The sequence below is a fragment of the Magnolia sinica genome, chromosome 2 (genome assembly GCF_029962835.1).
Source record: "Magnolia sinica isolate HGM2019 chromosome 2, MsV1, whole genome shotgun sequence".
In the NCBI taxonomy this organism is placed as follows: domain Eukaryota; kingdom Viridiplantae; phylum Streptophyta; class Magnoliopsida; order Magnoliales; family Magnoliaceae; genus Magnolia; species Magnolia sinica.
In genome coordinates this window covers 83,087,530-83,111,685 of record NC_080574.1, presented here as the reverse complement: position 1 = coordinate 83,111,685, position 24,156 = coordinate 83,087,530, and the positions used below count along the sequence as shown (strand labels likewise).

Genomic DNA, 24,156 nt, shown 5'->3' with positions numbered 1-24,156 from the left:
ACTCGGATCTGCCCTCGGTGGGGGATATTGTGATGCTCCATCATTGTGATCATATGTGGGCGGGTGCACGTGGGTGGACACTGAGTGGGCGGGGCATGAGGACCTAAGCGAGTACCAGTGATTGACAGGTTACTATGCTGGCAGGCTATTGTGCACACAGTGAAGGCAGAACTTTGTCCCACATCGGGAGCATCGTCCGATGTTGTGGTGGCTATAAGTTGGATTCTTTCCTTAACTATCGTGATGCGTTTTAAATCAGTGAGCCTTTCTTGATATTTGGACTAAATCCGTCGTCCTTCTGTGGACCCCCATCATTCGTATGCATGTTGTGATGGATGATTGATTAAAGTAGATGCCATTGGGTTGAAATATTTATGAGACTCCTTGTGAGACGGAGTTATCCCCACATGATCACGCGATACGCATAGGTTTGATGTATGGCCTAGATGAGGTTGGTGGTATTCGTGGCTCTGCAGGATTTACATATTGCATTGTACCCTCGACATCTGATATTTGGCTCTTTATAACTCCTCATTTGCGTAGTTGATCTGTATGGCGTACTCTGATATTGTATGACCCATGGACTTATCAGTATTTCCGCTTACTTTAATATTGTATGATTCATGATCTTGTCGATATTTTCGCTTATTCTGATATTATATGGTTTATGACATTGTATTGCATACTTGGTATTTACCTTGTGCACACACTTTCACCACCCTCTAAGCTTTCTATAAGCTTATGCCCGATAGATGTATGCAGTTGACGTTAGGTCGCAGCAACGTTGAGGTTGGAGCGTGCAACGGACTTTTGAAGCTTTGATTTTTGAGATATGTATTTTCCTTTCAGCATTGTATTCAAATGTTTATATTATTAGATATGTGATGATGATGTTGCCTTTATGATTTGGGTAAACTTATGGTTATACTTATTACGAGATAAAAGTACGTTGGAAAATCCTCCTTGTAGGAGCCTAGGATCGGAATCTGGCGTATGGACGCTGTGAGCCGAGAATGGGGTACTACGGAGGCTGTCGGCACCGGATTCGGCGATCGGGAATTCTTGAGCCTGGTTTTCGAGTTTGGGGCGTGACACTCATTCTTCGTAAATTAGTTAAATCTTGTGAAGTAAAGACCGTACATCCGTATGGGAAGAGTAGTGCCTAACACATTCCCTCTCTGTAATTGTTGTCCCTTACTTGGAATATCTAGAACGTAAACTTACGAGTCATTTTAGGGTTAAGAATCTTCAAGTTCTCAGTCTTAAGCATTTCTACAGGGTCTAACCGACCGTAGAATTATAATAATCGGTTAGTTGTGACTTTGGTCAAATATTACACCATTTACCCTTTAACAAAAGCCCTCGAGCGAGGCAACTAGTGCAAAGAAGTCAATCTCCCGTCCCCTCAGAAAATCCAATCTCCAGCATCCCCACCTACATATGAGTTTTCAGACATCTAGTGTGAGGCCCATTGGGTGATTATGAGTGAAATTCATGCCATCCAGTCGATGAAGGTTTTAATTTCAGAGCATGGACCCAAGTTTAAGAGAAAACAACATCATAGGTAGGCCGAAACTGAGAAAACAGTTGGGATTAAACACCTAATATTATTGCCATTTGTGGGCCATTAAGGACTTCAATCAAATTAAATTCAATGTCTTCTGTGATGTCAGAACTGACCAAATAGAATAAGCGAATCAGATCGCCCATGAAGTGGTTTAGTGGGACCCACTCCACAATTTTAAAAAGGCAAATTTTTATCTTGTTGAGGACGCAATTGTTGTACCAGTTCTCTCATACCACAGGGTCATCTTCAACCTTAAACAGTTTCAAAACTTGTTAAAGGGTTTTAAAAAAAAAGGAAATGAAAAGTAATGTTATTTTTTAACATGGGTCAAGCTATAAGGCCATTTTGATATAAAAAAAATCCCTAAAATAACGGCAAATAAAGATTCGCTACACTTTCAACTTCAGTCGGGCTCAACCCCAGCCCAAAATTTGGGCCGGGTTGGGTTTGGCTTGGGGTCAGGCTGGAAATCCTCGATCTGGCCTGGGCCCAAATTGGCATGGTTTGAGGATTCGACCAACCTGAGACTGTATTTATAAATTTTAATATTTTATGTATGCAGTATCAGATACTACATATGCTACATTTAATAGAGTTGAAGTGTACCATAAGACATTGGGAAAGGAGTGCTGCTTCCAGGTCGAGGAAATGGACCGGAGATTTCCGCAACTGCCAACATGCCATAAGTGAGAATATCTAAGGCATTCATCCAATCAGCCCGGTCTACTCATCTGGCAGGCTACAGTAGTACGAACGTTTGGTTACAATCATCCATGTACATGAATGGCCCACTTCTGGAGCGTACCTGCTTGATTTTGCTCGTGTCGCACGTGATGATTAGGGTGTTACCAGCTCACCACAGGTGACGGACAATGAGTAGACCACGGAGAACAAATCTACACGAGCAGGGCAGATGACACCCTGAGCATTGCCGCTCACCCTGCTTGTATAGCTGGAACATTCAACCATCCAAGGTCCAAGATACAAAGACCACAACAGTCAATCCTACCCGCTTGATTGATTAACGAGTGACAGTTGATTGACCACACGGTCTCTCTCTCTCTCTCTCTCTCTCTCTCTCTCTCTCTCTCTCTCTTTTCTTTGTCAGATATGCAAATGCCAACATGAAAATAATATTGCTTACTGTTATTCCAAATATCCACACTCCCTGTTTTTTTTTTTTTTTTTCCATGACTTCCACCGAACATCAGAAAATGACGAAAATGCTCATATGAGACAAACCACAAAATAATTTTAAATAGAGCTTTGTTTATTTGGGTAAAAAAACAAAAACACAAAACAGAAGAAATTTAACAACAGTCAGAAGAAAACATTTGAAAATGGGTATTTGCAATGATGACCAATTGAAGATGTGATTGTTTGCAAAGGTATTACTTATCTGTGGGTATTCAAGAATAAATGGATAGAAAGGGAGGATATAATCTGAGAAGAATGCTAAACATCAAGGACGGTATAGGTCATCGACAATCAAGAATGCAAACTTATTTGAATCTGCAACCCCATGAAGATATTAAATAAACAGGTCTCATAGAATTGAAGCACATGGCCCAACCCGTAAAATAATGAGCAGGACAAAATTCAATTCAACCCATTTACCTAACAAGCCCCATTACTAACTCCTGTTGCTGTTTATAAGCTTCTTATGAGCTCAAGCCTGACCCATTAACTTAACAAACACCACAAGTGAGGTGCAAACCCAACTAGGAAGCAGGTGAGGCCAGAGCCTGACCCATTAACTTAACAAACAAAAGCCACCTGCGTCATTTCCTCCATTTTTCCATTATATACATTGTTCAGTATTTTGTAATGAGAATGAAAATTTTATCAGAGTGAACAAATGTATCGCGATAATATATATGGCATTTCCTGTCTGTACGTACTAACTGGCAGCGGCTGCATCCATCCATCAGCGGAGTCTTAAAAATCTTATGTATTAACTAAGTAAACAATAGTAGCTAGTATGTTACATTCGAGTTTAGATACGCAAATATCATATGTACAAGACCACTCAGATATTCACATTTGGCAAGCAGATTGACCCGTCCATCTTCATGGCCCATCACGCCAAAGCTGAAAAAATAATAATCCTAACCTTCTCTTCTTTGACATTTTCCATTATAAGCGACTGGAATCATGCCAAGAATTAATCCTGAAGAACAATGGACAAATCCAAAATGGGGTCCACCATGCAGGAATTCCAGACTGATGATTGGACTCTTGTCATGCCTTCTCCAATATAAGAGAGCTGATGATGCACACAGGCTTCTTTCAAGCTAGAAAAATATTTCACTAGGAAATAAACACACATTCAAATCTCCTCCCAATCATTTGAAAAATGACATCAAATGCTGCCCAAAAATAAAATAATTAGCATAGGATCCTCTGTTGCTGCCCAATTTTATTTTATTTTAAAAAAAAAAAAAATTGTTTCTTCCCTTGCGTGCATGCATCCAAGTACCAACCAATCCATGAGTATTGGATCTACCACCCATCAGCAAGCAGGAAGTGTCCAGTCCAACCAAATATTCAATGGAGTACTACAAAGGGTATGAGCCCAAACAGCACTTCCTTTTGTCCCACATCAAAACAAGGATGGTGGCCCACATGCTGGATGTAAGGCTGGCCTACATGCTGGATGTGAGGGTGGCCCACATGCTGGATTGCCTGCAGTAGTTACTCCTCTCACATCATGCTTGCAAACAGGGCAGTATGTTCCCCACTTTGTGAGCCATCCGTCTACACAGACTGCATGATATTCTGCCAAGGAAGTCCCACATTAGCTTCTGATTTATATCAAGGAGCATTATTATGATAATCCACTCCAACAATAAATCCCAATAATTAAAAACCATCTGGGGATATGCAACAACTTGAATTATTGGATTTAGTACTAAATAGGAAAAAGAAAGAAAGAAAGACAGCAAAGGAGGGGGGGTGGAGCATGCACAATGTTATCATGTGCGGTCGCATATGTGAATATGCATATGAGTATATTTATGCATTGATTGCATATACGGTCATGGCATATGCAATGAATGCATATATGCAATCACATATATTACATATGCGATGTGTGCGATCCCATACAGCATATGCGATCGCATATTCGCTTAACGGTAAAAAATCTGACTGTTGGGAACTCCTCTTCTTCTTCTTCTTCTTCTTCTTCTTTTTTTTTTGGCAAAATCCAGACTTTTTACCTATAAAAAGGCCTTCAAGTCCCATCTATATGCAGGTTTCATTCACTCAAACTCTCATCTACTCTCATACTTTCAAATCTCTCATTCTTTCTTACATTCTCCATATTTTAACTCTCAAGTTCCAAGTCTCCAAGGCCCAAGCTCCAACTTCTTTCAGGTTTCAATCAAGATTCAAGATTCAAGATAGAAGAAGTAAGAAGACATCAAATCCCAAGTCTCACATTACATAATTCTATATTCTCTCATTTCATTTTCTTCACTCTCATTTTCTACATTCTCTTACTAATTACTATTAGTTATTACTTATTAGTTAACAGTACAATTTAGTAATGTACATTCTCTAATTTCATTTCTTACTAATTACTATGAGTTATTAGTACAATTTAGTAATTTACATTCTCTCATTTCATTTTCTAGTTCTACATCTATCTCATATTCTCATTCATTTCATTTCTAGTTCTACAATCTAGACTCTCATTTCTACAATTTACAATCTACATTCATTCATTCTCATTTCTTCAATCTATAATACTATATTCATTCATTCTCATTGTCTACAATCTATACATTCATTTGATCATTTCTATTGAAATTTGAATCTATATCTCTCTCTCTCTTTCTCTACATTTAAATCAAGACACAAGTCAAGCAAGACATTTTTTATTTTTACATTTTACAAGTTACAAGTCGAGATTCAAATTTCGAGAATCAAGCAAGAGTTCAAATAAGGCAAGAATCTACATTCTACTACAAGTCTACAATATTCAAAAGTCAAGACAAGAATATATTTCCAAATTTTAGATTGTGTAACTCTCTCTCTCTCTCTCTCTCTCTCTCTCTCTCTCTCTCTATATATATATATATATATATATATATCCCTTCTTCTACTATAAGTGTAACTCTAACTCATCTTTCTCCTTTTCTTTTATCTCTACCCTTCTACTACTACTAGTGCAAGTGTGTAAGTGTAACTCTCTCTCTCTCTCTCTCTCTCTCTCTCTCTCTCTCTCTCCCATCTCTTTAGTCTTGACTGAAAGTGCCCTGGTTTGTCAATTAGCGTGTGCGTTGAGTTAGCTAGGCAGAAGAGCCCTATAGGAAGATTGATCAAGCAACTGCCTCAACTGGATGTGTGCCCGAACTCGTCACAGGTAAATCTTGAGCCTCACATCCCATGTCCCAAAACACCAGGTAATTAAAACCCTTAAAATTGGTTAGAACACCCTAAGGGATTATGGTTAGAAAACTTTTTTCAAACTCAGAAAAATCTCTAAGTTTTCTGCCTTTGTCGATTTATCGACAAGTGGTTCGATGAAATTGAACCTTGTTGTCGATGTCCTCGAAGCTCACTCGATATTATCGAAATGAGGACATAAGATGTCCAGCAACCACAAAGATATCTGGACGGAATTATCGATGTATCGATAGAGGGTTTGATATCATCGAAATTTGAATCTCGAGTCCATCGAGTAGACTCGATAAAATTGACATCAGGTCTGTTGTGTCCAAAGTTTTGATAAGGCAAACCATGTAATCTTCGATATATCGAAGAGCTTCTCGATAACCTTGGAGTTCAAATCCCGATGATATCGGAAGCCCTTTGATGATATCGGATTAGGACACATTTACATCCAGCAAGTTTTTCAGGATATTTTTCTCGGATCGAGAGTCACTCGATAAAATCGATATTCAAATATCGATCATATCGAGGCATGGTCGATGTCATCGAAAGTGGACAGAAACTGTCCAGCAAACTTATAGGAAAATTCCTTGGAATTATCGATGAATCGACACTGCCCTCGATATCATCGATATTCAAATTCCGATGATATCGAGTGAAGCTCGATCATATCTGTTCCTGAAAAATCTTCAAAGTCAAGTCTCTCACATTTTCAAATGTCGAGGAATTGAACCTCGTGTCGATGAAATCGGAGTTCGAAATCTGATGACATCGACGCATGTTCCATTTCCTCGACCAGCTGGCAAAAGGTTTCAAAAGCGTTTGACATTTCAGTTCGCGTCATCGAGCGGCTAGTCGATGCTATCGAGAGTATACGCTCGATGATATCGAACTCTGTCAAAAATATGACCGTTTTATATCTGTTGGAACCTTTTGCCTATTTAATGAGAGCTTGACCTTAGTTGTTTTGGAGAGAAAATAGAGAACGCTTTTGTGTGTTTAACCCTAGATCATATACCCTAAGCCTTTTTCTCTCATGGGAGTTCATCCTCCAATCCACCCTTATCATTGACATACAATAGAGCGGATTGGGGAATGAACTTCCGCATTCAAGGATCCTGCAACTACCACCTTAATGGCAAATCATTAAGCTGGGATACCTTGAATACATAGATGATTAGAATCGCTCTATCTTCCTTATAGGAAAACATTTAATAGAGTAGGATTCCATTATAACCTTGACCCAACCTGTCACCATGTATTGGTATATCTTCTGAGCTGCGGTTTAAGGAAGCAGAAGATTCTTCGTCATCAAAGGAGGAGATCTTCAACAACGCGCTAAACGGGGCTCATCTACTTATCTGTAAGTCATTAGAGTCCAGAGGACCCTTGTGATCATTCCTTCTTAAGATTGGGTCAAAGGTGTTTCTCACCCCTTGCAAGTCCTTGTAGGAGGCCTCCAGCGGGAGTGTACGTGGGGGTGCTTTGTGTTGATCCTTGCTCTGTGGAGAGCATAAACCTTTAGGTCCTTGTGAAGGTCCTTGGCCAGTGTGGCCTAAAAGTCGGGTGCTTTGTGTTGACCCTTGCTTTGTGGAGAGCATAAACCTTTGGGTCCTTGTGAAGCTCCTTGGCCAGTGTGGCCTAAAAGTCGGGTGCTATGTGTTGACCCTTGCTCATGGGAGCATAAACAGTGTCGTGTAGACACATTGTGTCAGCCTAAGTGTAGGTTGTACTGGTTAGAGGTGAACCTAATTTAAAACCTCCGGTTTGAGGTGAACCTGTTGTGAAACCTCCTTAGTGTGATCCAGTATACTCAAGGGTTGAGTGCGTTTGCCGAAAGTGGAGTAGACAAGTAGTCGAACCACTATAAAAATGACTGTGTTTGAGATTGCTATTGTCTTCCATTACTTGTGTGGTTTTCTTAAATACTTTCATACTTCATTATCTGAGATCACGCCTCACACACACAGTCATATCCATCATAAACTGATTTGCATATTGTTTATCTCTCAAATAGTTTTATGATTGGATCCTCTACGGGGCTTGGAAGCCAGTAGAGTTACTCTTTAGTAATCCTAATGTATGCTTGCTTTTAGGATTAGATTAAATTGTCATAAAATATTAAAAAGTCCTATTCACCCCCCTCTAGGACATATTGACATATTCCTACTTCAACTAAAGCGGTTATTACCGCAATTTCATTTGGTATCAAAGCGGGTCTCTCTTAAGGGCTTCATCGCCTAGATAGTGATCTTGACTGAAGTTGGTAATATGGCCAAAGGAGAGGGCTCATTGGTCACTAGACCTCCAGTGTTTGATGAATCAAATTATGCATATTGGAAGGCTAGAATGCACTACTTTTAGAGATCTTTAGATCATGATGTTTGGGACATTGTTGAAAGAGGATACGTGCCACCAACCAAACAAATAGTACTTGAAAATGGGACAGCTATCACCAAACCGAAATCCAAAGAAATGTGGACAGCATTCGATAAAGAAAAACAAACATCTGAAGCCAAAGCTATGAATACTAACTACTGTGCTGTATCCCAAGACATTTTCAATCAAATCAGTATGTGTGGGACAACCAAAGAAGCATGGGATTTGTTAGAAACAACCCATGAAGGAACAAGCACTGTGAAGAGATGCAAACTGCAACTCCTAACATCACAGCTTAAAAGTCTCAGAATGGAAGAGCATGAGGCCTTCATGGAGTTTTTCACAAAACTGAACATCATTTGCAACTCTATGGGTGGATTAGGTGAGAAAGTTTCAGTCCTAAAAATCTATAGGAAAATACTAAGATCACTGCTGGAACATTTCAATCCTAAAGTAACAACCATTGAGAAGTGTAGAAACATAGATGAAATGAAAGTAGATAGTAGGTTCCCTACAAACATTTGAACTACATTTCAAACAAACCTCTAAATCCAAAATCACTGTCCTCAAAACTTCAAAGAATACAACAAATGAGGACATTGAGAGTGAAAGAGAAAACGAAGATAGATGAACAACAAACATTTCACAGGTAAATCTAGTAAAAAGTCCAAGGAACCACAATGTTATACCTGTCAAAAGTTTAGAAAGGAAAAATAATGGCAGCCACATGGGATGATACGGAAGAGTCAAACTCAGAATGCAGCGACTCAGAGAGTGATGGAGACCAGAAATCCCTGAAAATTCTTATGGTCTCTACTGCTCCAATCATTCCCATCGAAACTAAGAACGATGAAGAACCACAAGCCACTGAATCATTTCCATCTGATAATGAGGAAACTAAGAAGGAAGAAGAGGAACATGATAAACTACAGGATGCTTACAATCAACTCTATATTCATAGCATCAACATCCTTAAAAGACTTGGAATGTCTGAAAACAAAAAGGAATTGCTGCAAAAAGATCTGGATAAAACTTTGGAAATTAATACTCATCTAATTAATGATCTACAGCAATATCATTCAGATAATGATAGATTAGAAAGAATCAATACCTTCCTTAAATCCGAGTTTGACAAACTAAACAAACAAGTTGAGCTATTAAAAGATAAAAACATGCTCCTTCAAAATGAAAATCACACACTCCTGTTTGATTTAAAAGAATCCAGAAAATTAGCTGAGATAAACTATGAGTTTTCCCAGAGTGGTGAGAAATTAGAAAAACTCTTAGGTATGGGAAGACCCGGAAAGGATAAGAGTGGCTTAGGATATGATAAATTTAAAACAAAAACTGGAAATGCAACACCAATGGCTGAAAAATCTGCTGCTTTAGGAAGTTCATCAAGAACCACTCCTGTTTGTCATTTATGTGGTGATTTTGGTCATTATAAGTTTGAATGCATGTCACGTAGATGGACTCAACATAATTCTGGTCAAAATCATATAGGTAAATATAGACCGACCAGAGGAATAAAACAAAATGTCAGGAGCCCACCTAGGAATATGAATAGAAGAAATACACATCCATCACCACCCAGAATGACTAACAGAAAGAAGAAGTTATCAAATCAAGCAGTTGAATTAAACAAATGTGGAAATACGATTCAGTTGCCTAAAAAAACTACCACAGTTAAAAATCTTATTACAAAATGGGTAGTAAAAGAAAAGAAAAATTGTTTGGTCACTCACTCAAATCATATAACAGGCAATGATACTAAGTGGTACCTCGCTAGCGGTTGCTCAAGACATGTTATAGGTGACAAATCTCTCCTTTCAAATTATTCAGATCTTAATGATGGGATAGTCACCTATGGAGACGGAAGCACCGCTAAGGTAATTGGATAGGGAATTATCAAAGGAATAAATTTGCTCAAAAATGAGAATACCTTTTACATAAAAGGATTAACACATAATCTTTTAAGCATTTGTCAAATATGTGACAATGAGCATGTGGTTACATTCAACAAAGAAAAATGCGAGATTCTAGACCTCTCAAGGAAATCAGTGATGAAGGGTTCTCGCACAAATAACCACTGCTATGTCATTAAAGGTAAAGGAAAGGCTGATCCATCTGCCTAGGAATATTGAGCATAGAAAAACAAGCTCAGGTCAAGCATCTAGATCTGGATAGCTGCTGAAAAGATGCAATTTTTACTGAACTTCTAATAATATATTTGAGGTTTCTCACCTTAATCTTTTTGTATATAAACATCTTGATGTTTATAATTTTGATTTGTTCATAAGTGTACAAAATTTTGCGATATGCACTATCTGATTCAAGGATATACTAAATTATACACGACAGTTTGTCAAAAAGCTGAAAATGAAAAATATTCACCTTCGATATGTCGGTTGATACGTCACGTGAACCTTTCGATTACATCGACCAAGAATCGATACCATCGACAACCTCTCGAGGAGCTGAAACGTTAGGTCGATTGATCTTCCCTCGAACTCTTCATTGAAAATATCCATTAGGGTATATCGATATCATCGAACCTATGATCGATGATATCGAAAGTTACTGCTCAATAAAGGACGGGAGAACTGAAAAAGAGTATCACTTGTTGATCACATTTTGGCATTGCATCTCTCATAACAGTTTTTGAAATCCAAATCTTATCTCATCCCAAGCAGCAATGTCTAAAGACAAAGGTCTGGTTCTTCCACAAAGTACCTCAACTAAAAGCAAGAGAGGTAAGAAAAATGTAACTGCCTCATCTTCATTTTCAGAGTTAGAAATTGTGGCAGAACGAGCAGTTCATAGCAAGTGTATTGAACCTTTTGGGATCATCAATCTCCTTGAACTGATTGGATGGGGCAATATCGTAAATTTTGGGGGAGGATTTCAATCTGATCTGGTGCATCAGTTTCTGAACTTAATCTACAACGTTGAAGATAATCCTCCACTCATTTCAGTCGCTGTCATAAATCGGGCCGAGCACATCACCCCTAGATTGATAAGTCATCTAGTTGGTGTAGAAGTCATTAGGATACCTATATCGGAACTGAACCTGAACGGTCTTGGAGTATGGGGTGAAGTCACTCGAGCATTATGTAATGGAGCTACAATTCCTAGAAATGCAAAAAATGTTCTTCATGTTAAGCATCTCAGTCCTGCCTATAAAATTCTTCACAGCATCTTCAGTGCAAATGTCTATCCCTCTGAAGTATCGAGCAACAAGATTTCTCCATACATCCTCAATATTCTGTATGATGTTAATCAAGGTATTCCAGTGTGTCTACCCACTCTTCTTCTCCAACAGTTAATCCGTGTGTCTACAGAAGAATACATCACTACACTTCCATTCCCGTGTCTGATGTCGAAGCTTTCCCGACAAATTGGGCTACCTCCGACTAATGATCTCCCGCACCCGTGTGCCTGGTTCAACTACGAAGACATTTGCAACCTGAATATCATTGACAATGTGTTTCATGATGGAAAAACTGACTCAACCTCAGGCAAGAGCAATCCTGTGCGCAGCCCTGACTCTGGTAATCTCACTAAGGCTTTCACAGAACAAGACATTATACAAAACCTTCTGGACGGACAATCTCACATGATGAAACGACTTGATGACTGTGAAGCCTGTCTTTCAGAGATCAAACACATGTTGGTGGTTTTGCAACGTGCTACAAAACAAATTCTAGATTCTCTTCCTGCACAATAAGCATACCCAGGCTTTCGATATCTATAGTGTGTCCTTCCCTTCGTCACTTACCTGGAGTCTCCTTGGAATGCTTAGGGCATAAATATCTTTTTGAATGCCCTACGATCCTATATGTGTAAGTGATGAATTACTAACTTGCAGAGTTTGACAAGTTTTTTTTCCTCTCTGAGTGAGGCCTATACTCTGTTTTTTTTTTGTGCCCATGAATGGGCTTGATATTTTTTTGGGGATGAATGATTATGCTACTGCCAATCTTGGGCCGTATATATATATACACACACACTTTTGGATATTGTTGGGCTATGGCTAATTACATCTAATATATCTTACTGCCATATTTTGCAATTCCCTGTTCTCCCTGGTTTATCTGGTTTCTATCAACTATGCGTGTGATGCTTGCTCGTTATTTTCAGATTCTCTGCTATTCACTGCTCTTCTTGTCCTGATAAGCATATATGTTTTCTGAAATGAGATGATCTTGTTCATTTATCTACTGTGCTTATGCTCCCTGATTTTTAGTTCTCCCATATTATCTAAACTTCAGTCAATATCAGCTGTTATGTTATCCTTTGCCAATGACTAACAAAAAGGGGGAGAACAAATCCACATCCTGAAGGGAAATTGTGTGTATTTGTTTGTTGACGGTGGTGCAGGTGTTAGGGGGAGCAGCTGCAAGGAAACGGGGGGAGATTGCTGCTAGGGGGACCAGCTACTGATGTGTATATGGCCAAACTAGATAAATTTGTAAAATTGTGTAAAGTTCATGTACACACAATTTAGGGTGTAAATCTAGACGTTGTTCTTGGGTGTTTTGGTGTTTTGTCACGTAATTGACAAAGGGGGAGATTGAAAGTGCCCTGGTTTGTCAATTAGCGTGTGCGTTGAGTTAGCTAGGCAGAAGAGCCCTATAGGAAGATTGATCAAGCAACTGCCTCAACTGGATGTGTGCCCGAACTCGTTACAAGTAAATCTTGAGCCTCACATCCCATGTCCCAAAACACCAGGTAATTAAAACCCTTAAAATTGGTTAGAACACCTTAAGGGATTATGGTTAGAAAACTTTTTTCAAACTCAGAAAAATCTCTAAGTTTTCTGCCTTTGTCGATTTATTGACAAGTGGTTCGATGAAATCAAACCTTGTTTTCGATCTCCTCGAAGCTCACTCGATATTATTGAAATGAGGACATAAGATGTCTAGCAACCACAAAGATATCTAGACGGAATTATCGATGTATCGATAGAGGGTTCGATATCATCGAAATTTGAATCTCGAGTCCATCGAGTAGACTCGATAAAATCGACATCAGGTCTGCTGTGTCCAAAATTCTGCTAAGACAATACATGTAATCTTTTATATATCGAAGAGCTTCTCGATATCCTCGGAGTTCAAATCTCGATGATATCGGAAGCCCTTCGATGATATCAGATTAGGACACATTTACATCCAGCAAGTTTTTCAGGATATTTTTCTCGGATCGAGGGTCACTCGATAAAATCGATATTCAAATATTGATCATATCGAGGCATGGTCAATGTCATCGAAAGTGGACAGAAACTATCCAGCAAACTTATAGGAAAATTCCTTGGAATTATCGATGAATCGACACTGCCCTTAATATCATCGATATTAAAATTCCGATGATATCGAGTGAAGCTCGATCATATCTGTTCCTGAAAAACCTTCAAAGTCAAGTCTCTCACATTTTCAAATGTTGAGGAATCGAACCTCGGGTCGATGAAATCGGAGTTCGAAATCCGATGACATTGACGCATGTTCGATTTCCTTGACCAGTTGACAAAAGGTTTCAAAAGCGTTTGACATTTGAGTTCACGTCATCGAGCAGCTAGTCGATGCTGTCGAGAGTATACGCTCGATGATATCGACCCTGCTCGATGATATCGAACTCTGTAAAAAATATGACCATTTTATATCCGTTGGAACCTTTTGCCTATTTAATGAGAGCTTGACCTTGGTTGTTTTGGAGAGAAAATAGAGAGTGTTTTTGTGTGTTTAACCCTAGATCATATACCCTAAGCCTTTTTCTCTCATGGGAGTTCATCCTCCAATCCACCCTCATCATTGACATACAATAGAGTGGATTGGGGAATGAACTTCCTCATTCAAGGATCCTGCAGCTACCACCTTAATGGCAAATCATTAAGTTGGGATGCCTTGAATGCATAGATGATTGGAATTGCTCTATCTCCCTTGTAGGAAAAGATTTAATAGAGTAGGATTCCATTATAACCTTGACCCAACCCGTCGCCATGTATTGGTATATCTTCTAAGTTGCGGTTCAAGGAAGCAGAAGATTCTTCGTCATCAAAGGAGAAGATCTTCAACAACGCGCTAAACGGGGCTCATCTACTTATCTGTAAGTCATTAGAGTTCAGAGGACCCTTGTGATCATTCCTTCTTAAGATTGGGTCAAAGGTGTTTCTCACCCCTTGCAAGTCCTCGTAGGAGGCCTTCGGCGGGAGTGTACGTGGGGGTACTTTGTGTTGACCCTTGCTCTGTGAAGAACATAAACCTTTAGGTCCTTGTGAAGGTCCTTGGCCAGTGTGGCCTAAAAGTCGGGTGCTTTGTGTTGACCCTTTCTCTATGGAGAGCATAAACCTTTGGGTCCTTGTGAAGGTCCTTGGCCAGTGTGGCCTAAAAGTCGGGTGCTATATGTTGACCCTTGCTCATGGGAGCATAAACAGTGTCGTGTAGACACATTGTGTCAGCCTAAGTGTAGGTTGTACTGGTTAGAGGTGAACCTGATTTAAAACCTCTGGTTTGAGGTGAACCTGTTGTGAAACCTCCTTAGTGAGATCCGGTACACTCAAGGGTTGAGTGCATTTGCTGGAAGTGGAGTAGACAAATAGTCGAACCACTATAAAAATGACTGTGTTTGAGATTGCTATTGTCTTCCATTTCTTATGTGATTTTCTTAAATACTTTCAAGTAAGTTAGTTTCTAAAAAAGAAAAAGGAAAGTAAATTAGTTTCTAAAAAAGAAAAAGGAAAGGAAATTAGTTTCTAAAAACAGATTAAGAAAGTTTCTAAAAAATTAGTTTATAAAAAAACAGAAAAGGAAAGTTTCTAAACATTGAAATAGAAAACTAAGTTAATTTCTAAAATAATTCAAATAAGGGGATAACAGAAAATTTCAGCAAGTTATTTCAGGGTTTATGGACCTCCAAACAGCCACATATGATGAGAATTGATGCGTAATGGACATAAACAACCAAACTCTAAACATGTAATGAATTCCCCTACAAGAACCCTAGGCTCTGATACCAAATTTGATGCAGGACATGGAAAATTAAATATGATATGCAAGATTTCAGGCTTAGACCCTACCAATTCAGAAACAATCACACAAATTCAACGTCCCACATGAAAATCCAAACATTCAATTAAAAAGGGGAATCTATGCGGGTCTAAGCCGACACAAGCTAGGATTGGACCAATAAAAATTATAAACCAAACGATGTCAAAGGAAAATAAAATCAATTACTCATGCATAAAAATCAGTCCCTAATCCAAGGGATTCCCTAATTTCAATTCAAGGAACCCTAAGGTGATAAAAAGGGGCAAATCAATTAGGGATCATGTAATCTAGGGTTAGGACTCATGAAAAACGGCTATGAGAGGATAAAAGAGGATAAAAACCTGAGCCAAAAGATGATCCCGCGTGTGGACAGCAACAATGGCCCAGACGGACGTGCGTGTGATCCCAGCCGCGGGTGTGTGGGGCCCACTATTCAGAAAAAGGCCACCTTGGCCCTGGTCGGTCAGGGATGGACTCCAAAACTCCCAAATCTAAGCTCGATCCGATGTACGATTTGTGCGTGGTGCTCCGCCGAAGTTTCAGCTTGCCTGCGGGCCGAAATCTGGAAACCTGCTGTAATAAAGAAATCTGATGCAACAAAAGGACAAATTCGAAGTACGGATGGTGGGGGAAGATGGAAAAAAAGATGATGGAAGATGGGGGTGAATTGGGATCGATGTGGCTTCGCACCACAGTAGTTAGCCTTTCGAAAAGGGAGGGCTTCGCACCCACTTTTGAATTCTTCCACAACTCACGAAGAGAGCAGAAAAATAAAGCAGGAATTTTTTATTAACTTCAATGAATCAAAAGAACTACAAGGGGTGCCTATTTATAGGGAAAATCCTATACCCCAAAACTCGCACCATGTGCGACACCTATTACTTGGCGATGAAGTAAACTAAAATAAAAACCAAACAAGGAAATCTAAAGCGTTCACGATGTTCTAAATAATAACAATAAGCAAAACCTAAAATATAAAACCAATCCGATGAGTGGGCCACGATCATGAGAGCCCATGGTGGGCTTTTCTTGACTATCGGGCCACTTTTCTTAACCAAAACTTGACTTCTAGCTAGGAGGCCCTCCTTGAACGTCGTCATCGAGCCAGATCGATGGTGGGGTCCTCCTCCTACATACATACGTACGTAGGGGGGGCAGCGTGAGTGCGCGTGTGCACGTGATGTCCCCATCACATCCCTTCCTCAGGTGGGCCACACCATGTAAATCATGGCTAAAACCTCTAAAATCATATTTTGTGGCCTACTAGGGTTTTGGAATGGCTTGAATTTTATTTTATTTTATTTTATTTTTTTATTTTATTTTTTAGGTCTATTCATTCTGGCTAAATGCATCTTTTGAATGGGGTTGAGCTTTCAAAAAACACATTGACAAAACAATCTTGTATGTCAGATATCTATAATTCAAAAACGTGTGTTTAGCCGTTAACCATTGTTTTTTCTACCGCCGCTTTGATGGTCATTGGTCACCAATCCAATAGCAATGATCATCTGATCTTTGTATATTTTAAGAAATATGATAGGCGACACTCGTGAATTGTTTTCTACTAATGTAAGGCCCAATTAAATACGAGAAAAGCGACACTCGAGAATTGTTTTCTACTAATGTATTCTAGTGTTATTAGTACTTCAAATCCATCACTGAGTGAGGGAGATTTTAGATAAAGAAATTATTATTTTAAAGCAATAACATGACTTAATAGAGGCATTAACTATTCATCTATGTTTGTTTATAGTGGTAAATGTGTATTTTAATGTGATCTTCTCTTAATGAATTATGGCTCTAATGAATAACTTCTGAATTGTATCTGTTTATGGACAAGTCTACTTCATTACATCAGTAAATAAAATTAGGTGCGTCCTGCTCATCAACATCCCTAAAGAACTGATGTGGAGTTATGTTCTGGTGATCAGGACTATTGATCTGATGGGCCCTATCATGGATGGGAGATGCCTAAAAAATCTCCTTAGCGTGAATACTCTAAGACCTCAATTAATGCTTACGATTAGATGGTTAAGGGAAAAGGCACAATGGGCAGCCGACATTCAGCAGAAGGTAATTCCATGATCAGATGACCGGGGTCTTCAAATCAGGGAGAAACTTTCTGCTAGCAATAGGGTCAACCAAATGGATGGTAGTAAATGGTCAGCTACTCAGAAACATATACTACGGAGAGATGGCTCTACCATACTCCATCTATACGCGCTCACCGTATCATACTATCATCTCCCATAGAACTTCCCTAGCATACATTATTAGGAAATAACCCCGGTTCTCTTTTTAACTCATAAGAACATACAATATAATTAACTTTTAATTTATATTTTTTACCAAAAAATATAATAAATTGATGTGGGAACAGGCTCAACTCGACTCGAGGTAAGCTCCACTCGACTCGATCCACTAGCTCGACTCGAGCTCAACTCGAAAGCTTTGGCAAACAAGCCAAGCTTCAAGCTCGAGGGAGAGCTCAAGCTCAAACTAGAGTAAAGCTCGGATGAGTCAAGCCGAGATTGGCCCACCTCGACTCGACTCGGTTTAATGTACAACCCTAGCCTTATGTCAAGTGGAATATATGGAACAAAATGTGTATGAGGATATAAATGTAGTTGATGTTGGTAAAGCTAGCCATACCGCCCATACTTTGACAGGCCGGTCTAAACCACCAACAGCCTCGAAAAGAGCCTGAGGGCATGGGCCCATGGATAGATGGTGTAGACCACACCCTGAGAATGTGGCCAACCAAAGGCGTCAGGGCAAAGGGTCGACTCAAACAACTTTAGAAAACCAGTATAAACAAAAAGATAGGAAAACCACTATTCAATATAAGTGGTTGAGGTTACAGGTCAATTTAGACCTAAGCTTAAACTTCCTTCATATCATGAAATGAGGGAGACGTGCCTCGAAGCCGAATTTGATTATACATGATCCTTTATAGTCAAATATAAGGAATTGTGGAAAACATATGGGTGTTTACTCATGGCCAATGGATGGACCGATAAATCCGATCGGTCTCTCATAAACTTTCTGGTGAATCGTCCAGCTGAAACAATGTTCTTGAAGTCTGTGAATGCATCGGGTCATTCGCATACTAGAGATAACTTGTTTAAATTATTATATAGTGTAGTTAAAGAAATAGGTAAAGAATACATTGTCCAGGTAATTACAGATAACACAGCCTCATATGTAGCCATCAGTCATCTTCTTAAGGAGAAGAGGTGCCGTTTATTTTGGACCCACTGTGCGTCCCACTGTGTTGATATGATGTCAGAAGATATAAGTATGTTATTTTTAAAAATGATTGCAATTGTTAAAAAAATCACGGTCTTTATATACAAATACATTATTCTTCTCAATCGAATGAGAAAACACATTGGGGATAACTTCTATGTCCAGCAGTCACCCGTTTCACTACAACCTTCTTAACACTATAAAGATTACATGTAAAAAAATCGAAACTTAGAAGCTTTGTAATGTCAACCGATTTTACAAGTGGGCCTTGGTCAAAGAAGGCTGAAGGGAAACAAGTTCAACAAATAATCCTTTCGCAAAGTTTTTAGACTTAAGTGGTAAATGCACTAAAAGCATTTGACCTCTTAGTTACTATGTTGCGATTGGTGGACGAGGATAAGAAGACTCCAATGGGTTGCATATATGATGCGATGGAGAGGGCGGGAAATAAAATCATGAACCATTTTAACTATAGTGAAAGTGATTACAAGCTCATTATAGATATTATAGATAGAAGATGGGACACCCAAATGTCATCTCCATTGTATTCGGCTACTTACATCCTAAACCCAGCCTATTTATTCGCTTCTCTCGATCCGACAGAAGTACTTATCATACATATGGTTGGATTTACTGATGTATTGGAAAGAATGATTCCAGATAAAGAAGAACATGATAAGATCTCAGCTCTACTGGACTTCTATATAAGGAGTAATGGCATATTCTCAAGGGATATCGCCATTAGGCATCGGATAATGAAATTGCCCAAGTAGTATGAATGTCTCAGCTCTCTTACAAATAGTATTTTACAATTTAATCTACAAGTCTAACCTATTTAAACTGTTTTTCTCAGCTGCCTGGTGGGTTGCCCATGAAGTGGACCCGAATAGAAAGGATTCAGATTTAAAGAAGCTAGCCATGAGTATTCTTGGACTCACGTGTTCTGTTAACGGTTGCAAGCGCAATCGGATCACGTTTGAGGCGGTAAGTTTGGAATGAAAATGTTAATATGTTAGTATGTTATAGTCTTACAGTTTGGTAATTGTAACTTCAACGTGTAAGTATAAGCTAATTAGCTAAATAACTAATGTCAAATGCACTTTCTTTCATGCAGATTCACACCAAAAAAAGGAATCGCCTTAAGCAAAAGAAGCTCAACGACTTGGTCTTCATCCAATACAATCAGAAATTGCAAGAACGATTTCATATTAGGAAAGAAAGATCTGGTTTATTTTACCCTAACTGCTTAGATAAGCTGGATGTAGATAACAAGTAGCTTGTAGACACAGAGGACACGGGAAGTACTCGCGAGGACCTCATATGGGATCAAGTTGAAGATGATTCATACGGATCGACATTTAGAGAAGGTACTTCTACATCCACTCGAATGCAAGGGGGGGGTTAAGTCGTAGCAGTTAACCCGTGAAAAAGATTGAGGACATGGAGGAGATGATGATCAGGCTGAAGATCCATTGTTAATGAAGTATTAATACAAATAGATGATGAAGAAACAGAAGAAGTGTAGGTGGAAGAAGGAGATGACTCGGATGATGATGGTGATGATGACGATGGTGGTGGTGATCAAATGCCACAATCGCAAATAGATCAATGTACATTGTTATGGAGAAAACTGAACTGGTCTGCTATACAAGAAATGCAACCAATCATAGAAGGGTTACCTTAAAGTTGTGCCGATCATGGTACCATGACGAACTTCCCGAGATGGTGACGCATTAACGATGAGACGAGCCATGGGCCGAACCCCGAGCTGACCTGCTTAAAGGCAGGGTTCAATAACAAAACTCACCTCCCGAGCTGGCCAGATAAAGCCTGGCCTGAGGCGGAAAATTTAGAGAAAATTCCGCCCCGAGCCAAGAAAGGAAAATTTTGGCGAGACTTTAACTGAAGATCACGCCAATCGAGGTGGGCTCGATGATACTTTCGGAAGTAGAGTTTCATCCAAATAAGGACCCTCCAGTGAATCTAATGTATCCCACCAAGATATGCAAGTCCAGAAGCCGTCCAAGCATCCTATAAATATACTCGCTTCTATTGGAGAGAGGTAAGCACGAGAATCCCTCACTTAAGTCCCACTTCTACTTTCAGACTACTCACCTGACTTAAGCATCAGAGGGTCCCTGGCCACAACCGGCACCCCCATTGTTCTTTACGTCTTGTGAATACAAGTATAGGTGTATGCGGGTCTACAAGTGTGGCCCCCACCCATCCAGATTCAAGCAACAACAATTTGGCGTCGTTTGTGGGAACGATAGCAAAGCCATCAAGTTCCCCCTCAACATCAACGGGGCTCACCATTCTTCCCCTCTTCTCCCTCAATGGCTAAAAAGAAGGGAAGAACACTGGCCACAACTGGGCTTGTGCATGAGGAGCAGCCTGAGAATCCCCAGGCTTCACTATCGCCCCCCCCGGCGGTCTTAGCCACCATTATCAGTAATGGCTCAAAGATCCCAAAACCGAGGAAGCCGGCTCTTCTCCCTCGAAAACTAGGTAGGAGCTTTGACTGGCAACATCGACCACATCATGAGATTGTTGGAAAAGGCAACACGCGCTCCTCACCGATCAACATGCAAAGTTGGAAGCAGCAACTGAACAATCTCGCCTAGTACCTATGCGCCCTGAGCCGCACGCCGCAAAGGCCCGAATAGGAGGAAGTATGCACGTTCCAACCCAAACCCTAGGAACCACTGAGCTCGCCGAGTCGGATTTACGGCATACACTGGATAAAAGGAAGGCGAGCTCGGGGGAAGGCCTCGGAGGTCACAGCTAAAAATGAGGTTCCCTTGGGGGGGGGGGGGGCAAAAATGAAAGAAATCCGAGATTAGCTCGGGGTTATTCAACAAGCCTACGGAGCAAAAGCCCCTGCCTCCGTCAACGCCCTACTTGAACATACAACCACCGTTTACGGACGACATCATGTAGGCCCAACTACCATCAAAATTCTGGATGCCCCAAATAACTCCCTATTCAAGTTTAGGGGATTCGGCCGAACATCTGGAATCCTTCAGAGCATGGATGGAGCTTCATGGTGCTTCCGGACCTGTGATGTGCAGGGCGTTCTCCCTAATGTTGACTGGAGCTGCTCAGAAGTGGTATTGGCACTTAAACCCAAAATCCATTGGCTCAAAGACATAAGGAAACCCTCGACCCACCTCCTTACGATAACACAAAGAGAGGACGAACTTTTGAAAGATTACATCGTTCGATTCGATGTTGAGGCTGTCCAGGTAGACGACTATTCCAACCAGGTCGCTCTCACAGCCATGATGGCCAGTCTCAAGCGAGGGAAGTTTCTTTTTTCGATTGGAAAGAATCCCCCGAGAACTCTTACCGACCTCCTCAACCTGGCCTAAGAGTATTCTAATGCAGAAGAGTTATTCAGCGTACGCATAACTACTCAAGGTGAGGGAAGCTCAGTAAGAGACAGGAAAGGAAAGGGAAGGAGGCACCAGACACGAGCTCCAAAAGCAGGAACGATGACGAGCAATGTCCCCCGATCCAACCGGCCCACATATATACTTCCATTGAATACCATACCAGAACAGGTACTCATTGAAGTCAAAGACAAGAGGATTTTGAGATGGTCAAATAAGATGGGGGCTAACCTGGAAAAAAGGGACAAGAAGAAATATTGCCATTTTCACTGGGATCATGATCATAATATGACTGAATGTTTCCACCTTAAGGAGGAGATCAAATCCCTCATCTGGAAGGGGCATTTGCACAAGTTTGTTGACAAAAGCATAGATGATTAACCAGCTAGGCAACAAGAATGACCTGACGAGCAGGCGGACAACAAAGCAATAGGTGAAATGCGCACCATCTTTGGGGGACTTGCTGGGGGTGGAGACTCAAACCATGCACGTCGAGCTTGAGTGCAAACGGTACTGGAGAAGAGCATCAGGTAAACCTCATTGGGCGACCTAGGAAGGAACACATGATGGATCCATGCAACATCACCTTCACCGAAGAAGACGCATGTGGGATTCAGCATCCACATGAAGACGCACTAGTGGTCGCCATGACCATTACTAACCACAGAGTACGTCGAATATTGGTCGACACTGGGAGCTTGATGAACATTTTATTTGCGGCCACCTTCGATAAAATGGGAGTCAGGAGATCAAGGTTGCGACCTGTGCGAACCCCTCTACTAGGCTTTTCAAGGGAAAAAAGGTGACCTCAGAAGGAACTGTTCTTCTTCCAGTAATGGGCGAATAGGGTACCAACCAGGTCACCGCCATGGTCGACTTTCTTAATAGTAGACTGCCCCTTGGTGTACAATGTGATCTTAGGCAGGCCATCCTTAAATGTCATGCGAGTTGTAGTCTCCACTTACCACCTCACCATGGAGTTCTCGACCGAGCATGGAGCCAGCCAAGTCCGAGGCGACTAACATGAAGCTCGGCGAGGTTATTCAACAGCTATCCGGGAGAGGGCACAACAGCAACAAACAATGCAAATCCTCTCTGGACCCCAAGAAGATACCATCGAAAGAGGATCACCGGTAGAGGATCTTGTCGCAATACAGCTCTTCGAGGTTGACCCATCCTGCACCGTCTAGGTCGGGTCACTACTCGAACCACAACTCGATGCAAAGATAGTCGACTTGTTGAAACAATACATCAACGTATTTGCCTAGTCACACCAAGACATGCTCAGAATATATTATCGAGCCATGGTCCATCGACTTAATGTAGACCCTGACCACAAGCCCATAAGGCAAAAAAGATGAGCATTTGATCCGAAAAGGTATGCGGCGATCAACGAAGAAGTTGGTAAACTCTTTGAAGTTGGATTCATTGAGGAGGTATATTATCATGACTAGTTAGCTGATGTCATGCTAGTAAAGAAAGCCAGTAGGAAGTATCGAGTCTGCATAGATTACACCAATCTAAATAAAGCTTGCCCAAAAGATAGTTTCCCTCTCCCAAGGATCGACTAGCTGGTGGATAGCACTACCGAGCACGCACTCCTTAGCTTCATGGATGCGTATTCAGGATACAATCGATCGCCATGCACGAACATGACAAGCAGAAAACGACCTTCATCACTGATAGGGGCCTGTACTGCTACTGAGTGAAGTTGTTCGGGCTGAAGAACACTTGAGTGACGTATCAACGCCTGGTGAACAAAATGTTCGCCAAACAGATCAAGAATACAATGGAGGTTTAGGTTGACAACATGCTCGTTAAGAGCTCCATAGCAAAGGACCACATCGCAGACCTGAAGGAGATGTTCGGGATCCTAAGAAAATATGAAATGAAGCTAAATCCGAGCAAGTGCGCCTTTGGCATCAGCTTGGGGAAGTTCCTAGGCTTCATGGTCCACCAGAGGGGGATAGAGGCGAACCCTGACAAAATTCGAGCTCTCCTAAAAATGAATTCCCCCAACACGACGAAGGAAATTCAACGCCTTGGGTCGAGTGGTGGCTCTAAATAGATTCGTCTTCCACGCCACGAACAAGTGCTTACCATTTTTTAAGCAGCTGAAAGGAAGTAA

General features: G+C 40.6%; 1 protein-coding gene across 4 annotated transcripts in view; it reads right to left on the bottom strand.

Moving 5' to 3' along the window:
- Positions 1-3,501: 3,501 nt before the first annotated feature.
- LOC131237227 (receptor homology region, transmembrane domain- and RING domain-containing protein 1) overlaps positions 3,502-24,156 on the bottom strand; it is an 89,546-nt gene continuing 68,891 nt past the window's right edge. The window contains exon 4 of one of the 4 annotated variants that reach the window (XM_058234907.1): positions 3,502-3,833. In XM_058234907.1, the coding sequence (XP_058090890.1) occupies positions 3,676-3,833 (158 nt within the window). In that variant the 3' untranslated portion in view covers positions 3,502-3,675. Of the gene's footprint in view, positions 3,937-3,979; positions 4,346-24,156 lie in introns of those variants that run through there. The other 3 variants (XM_058234910.1, XM_058234909.1, XM_058234906.1) reach the window with 3 other exon arrangements.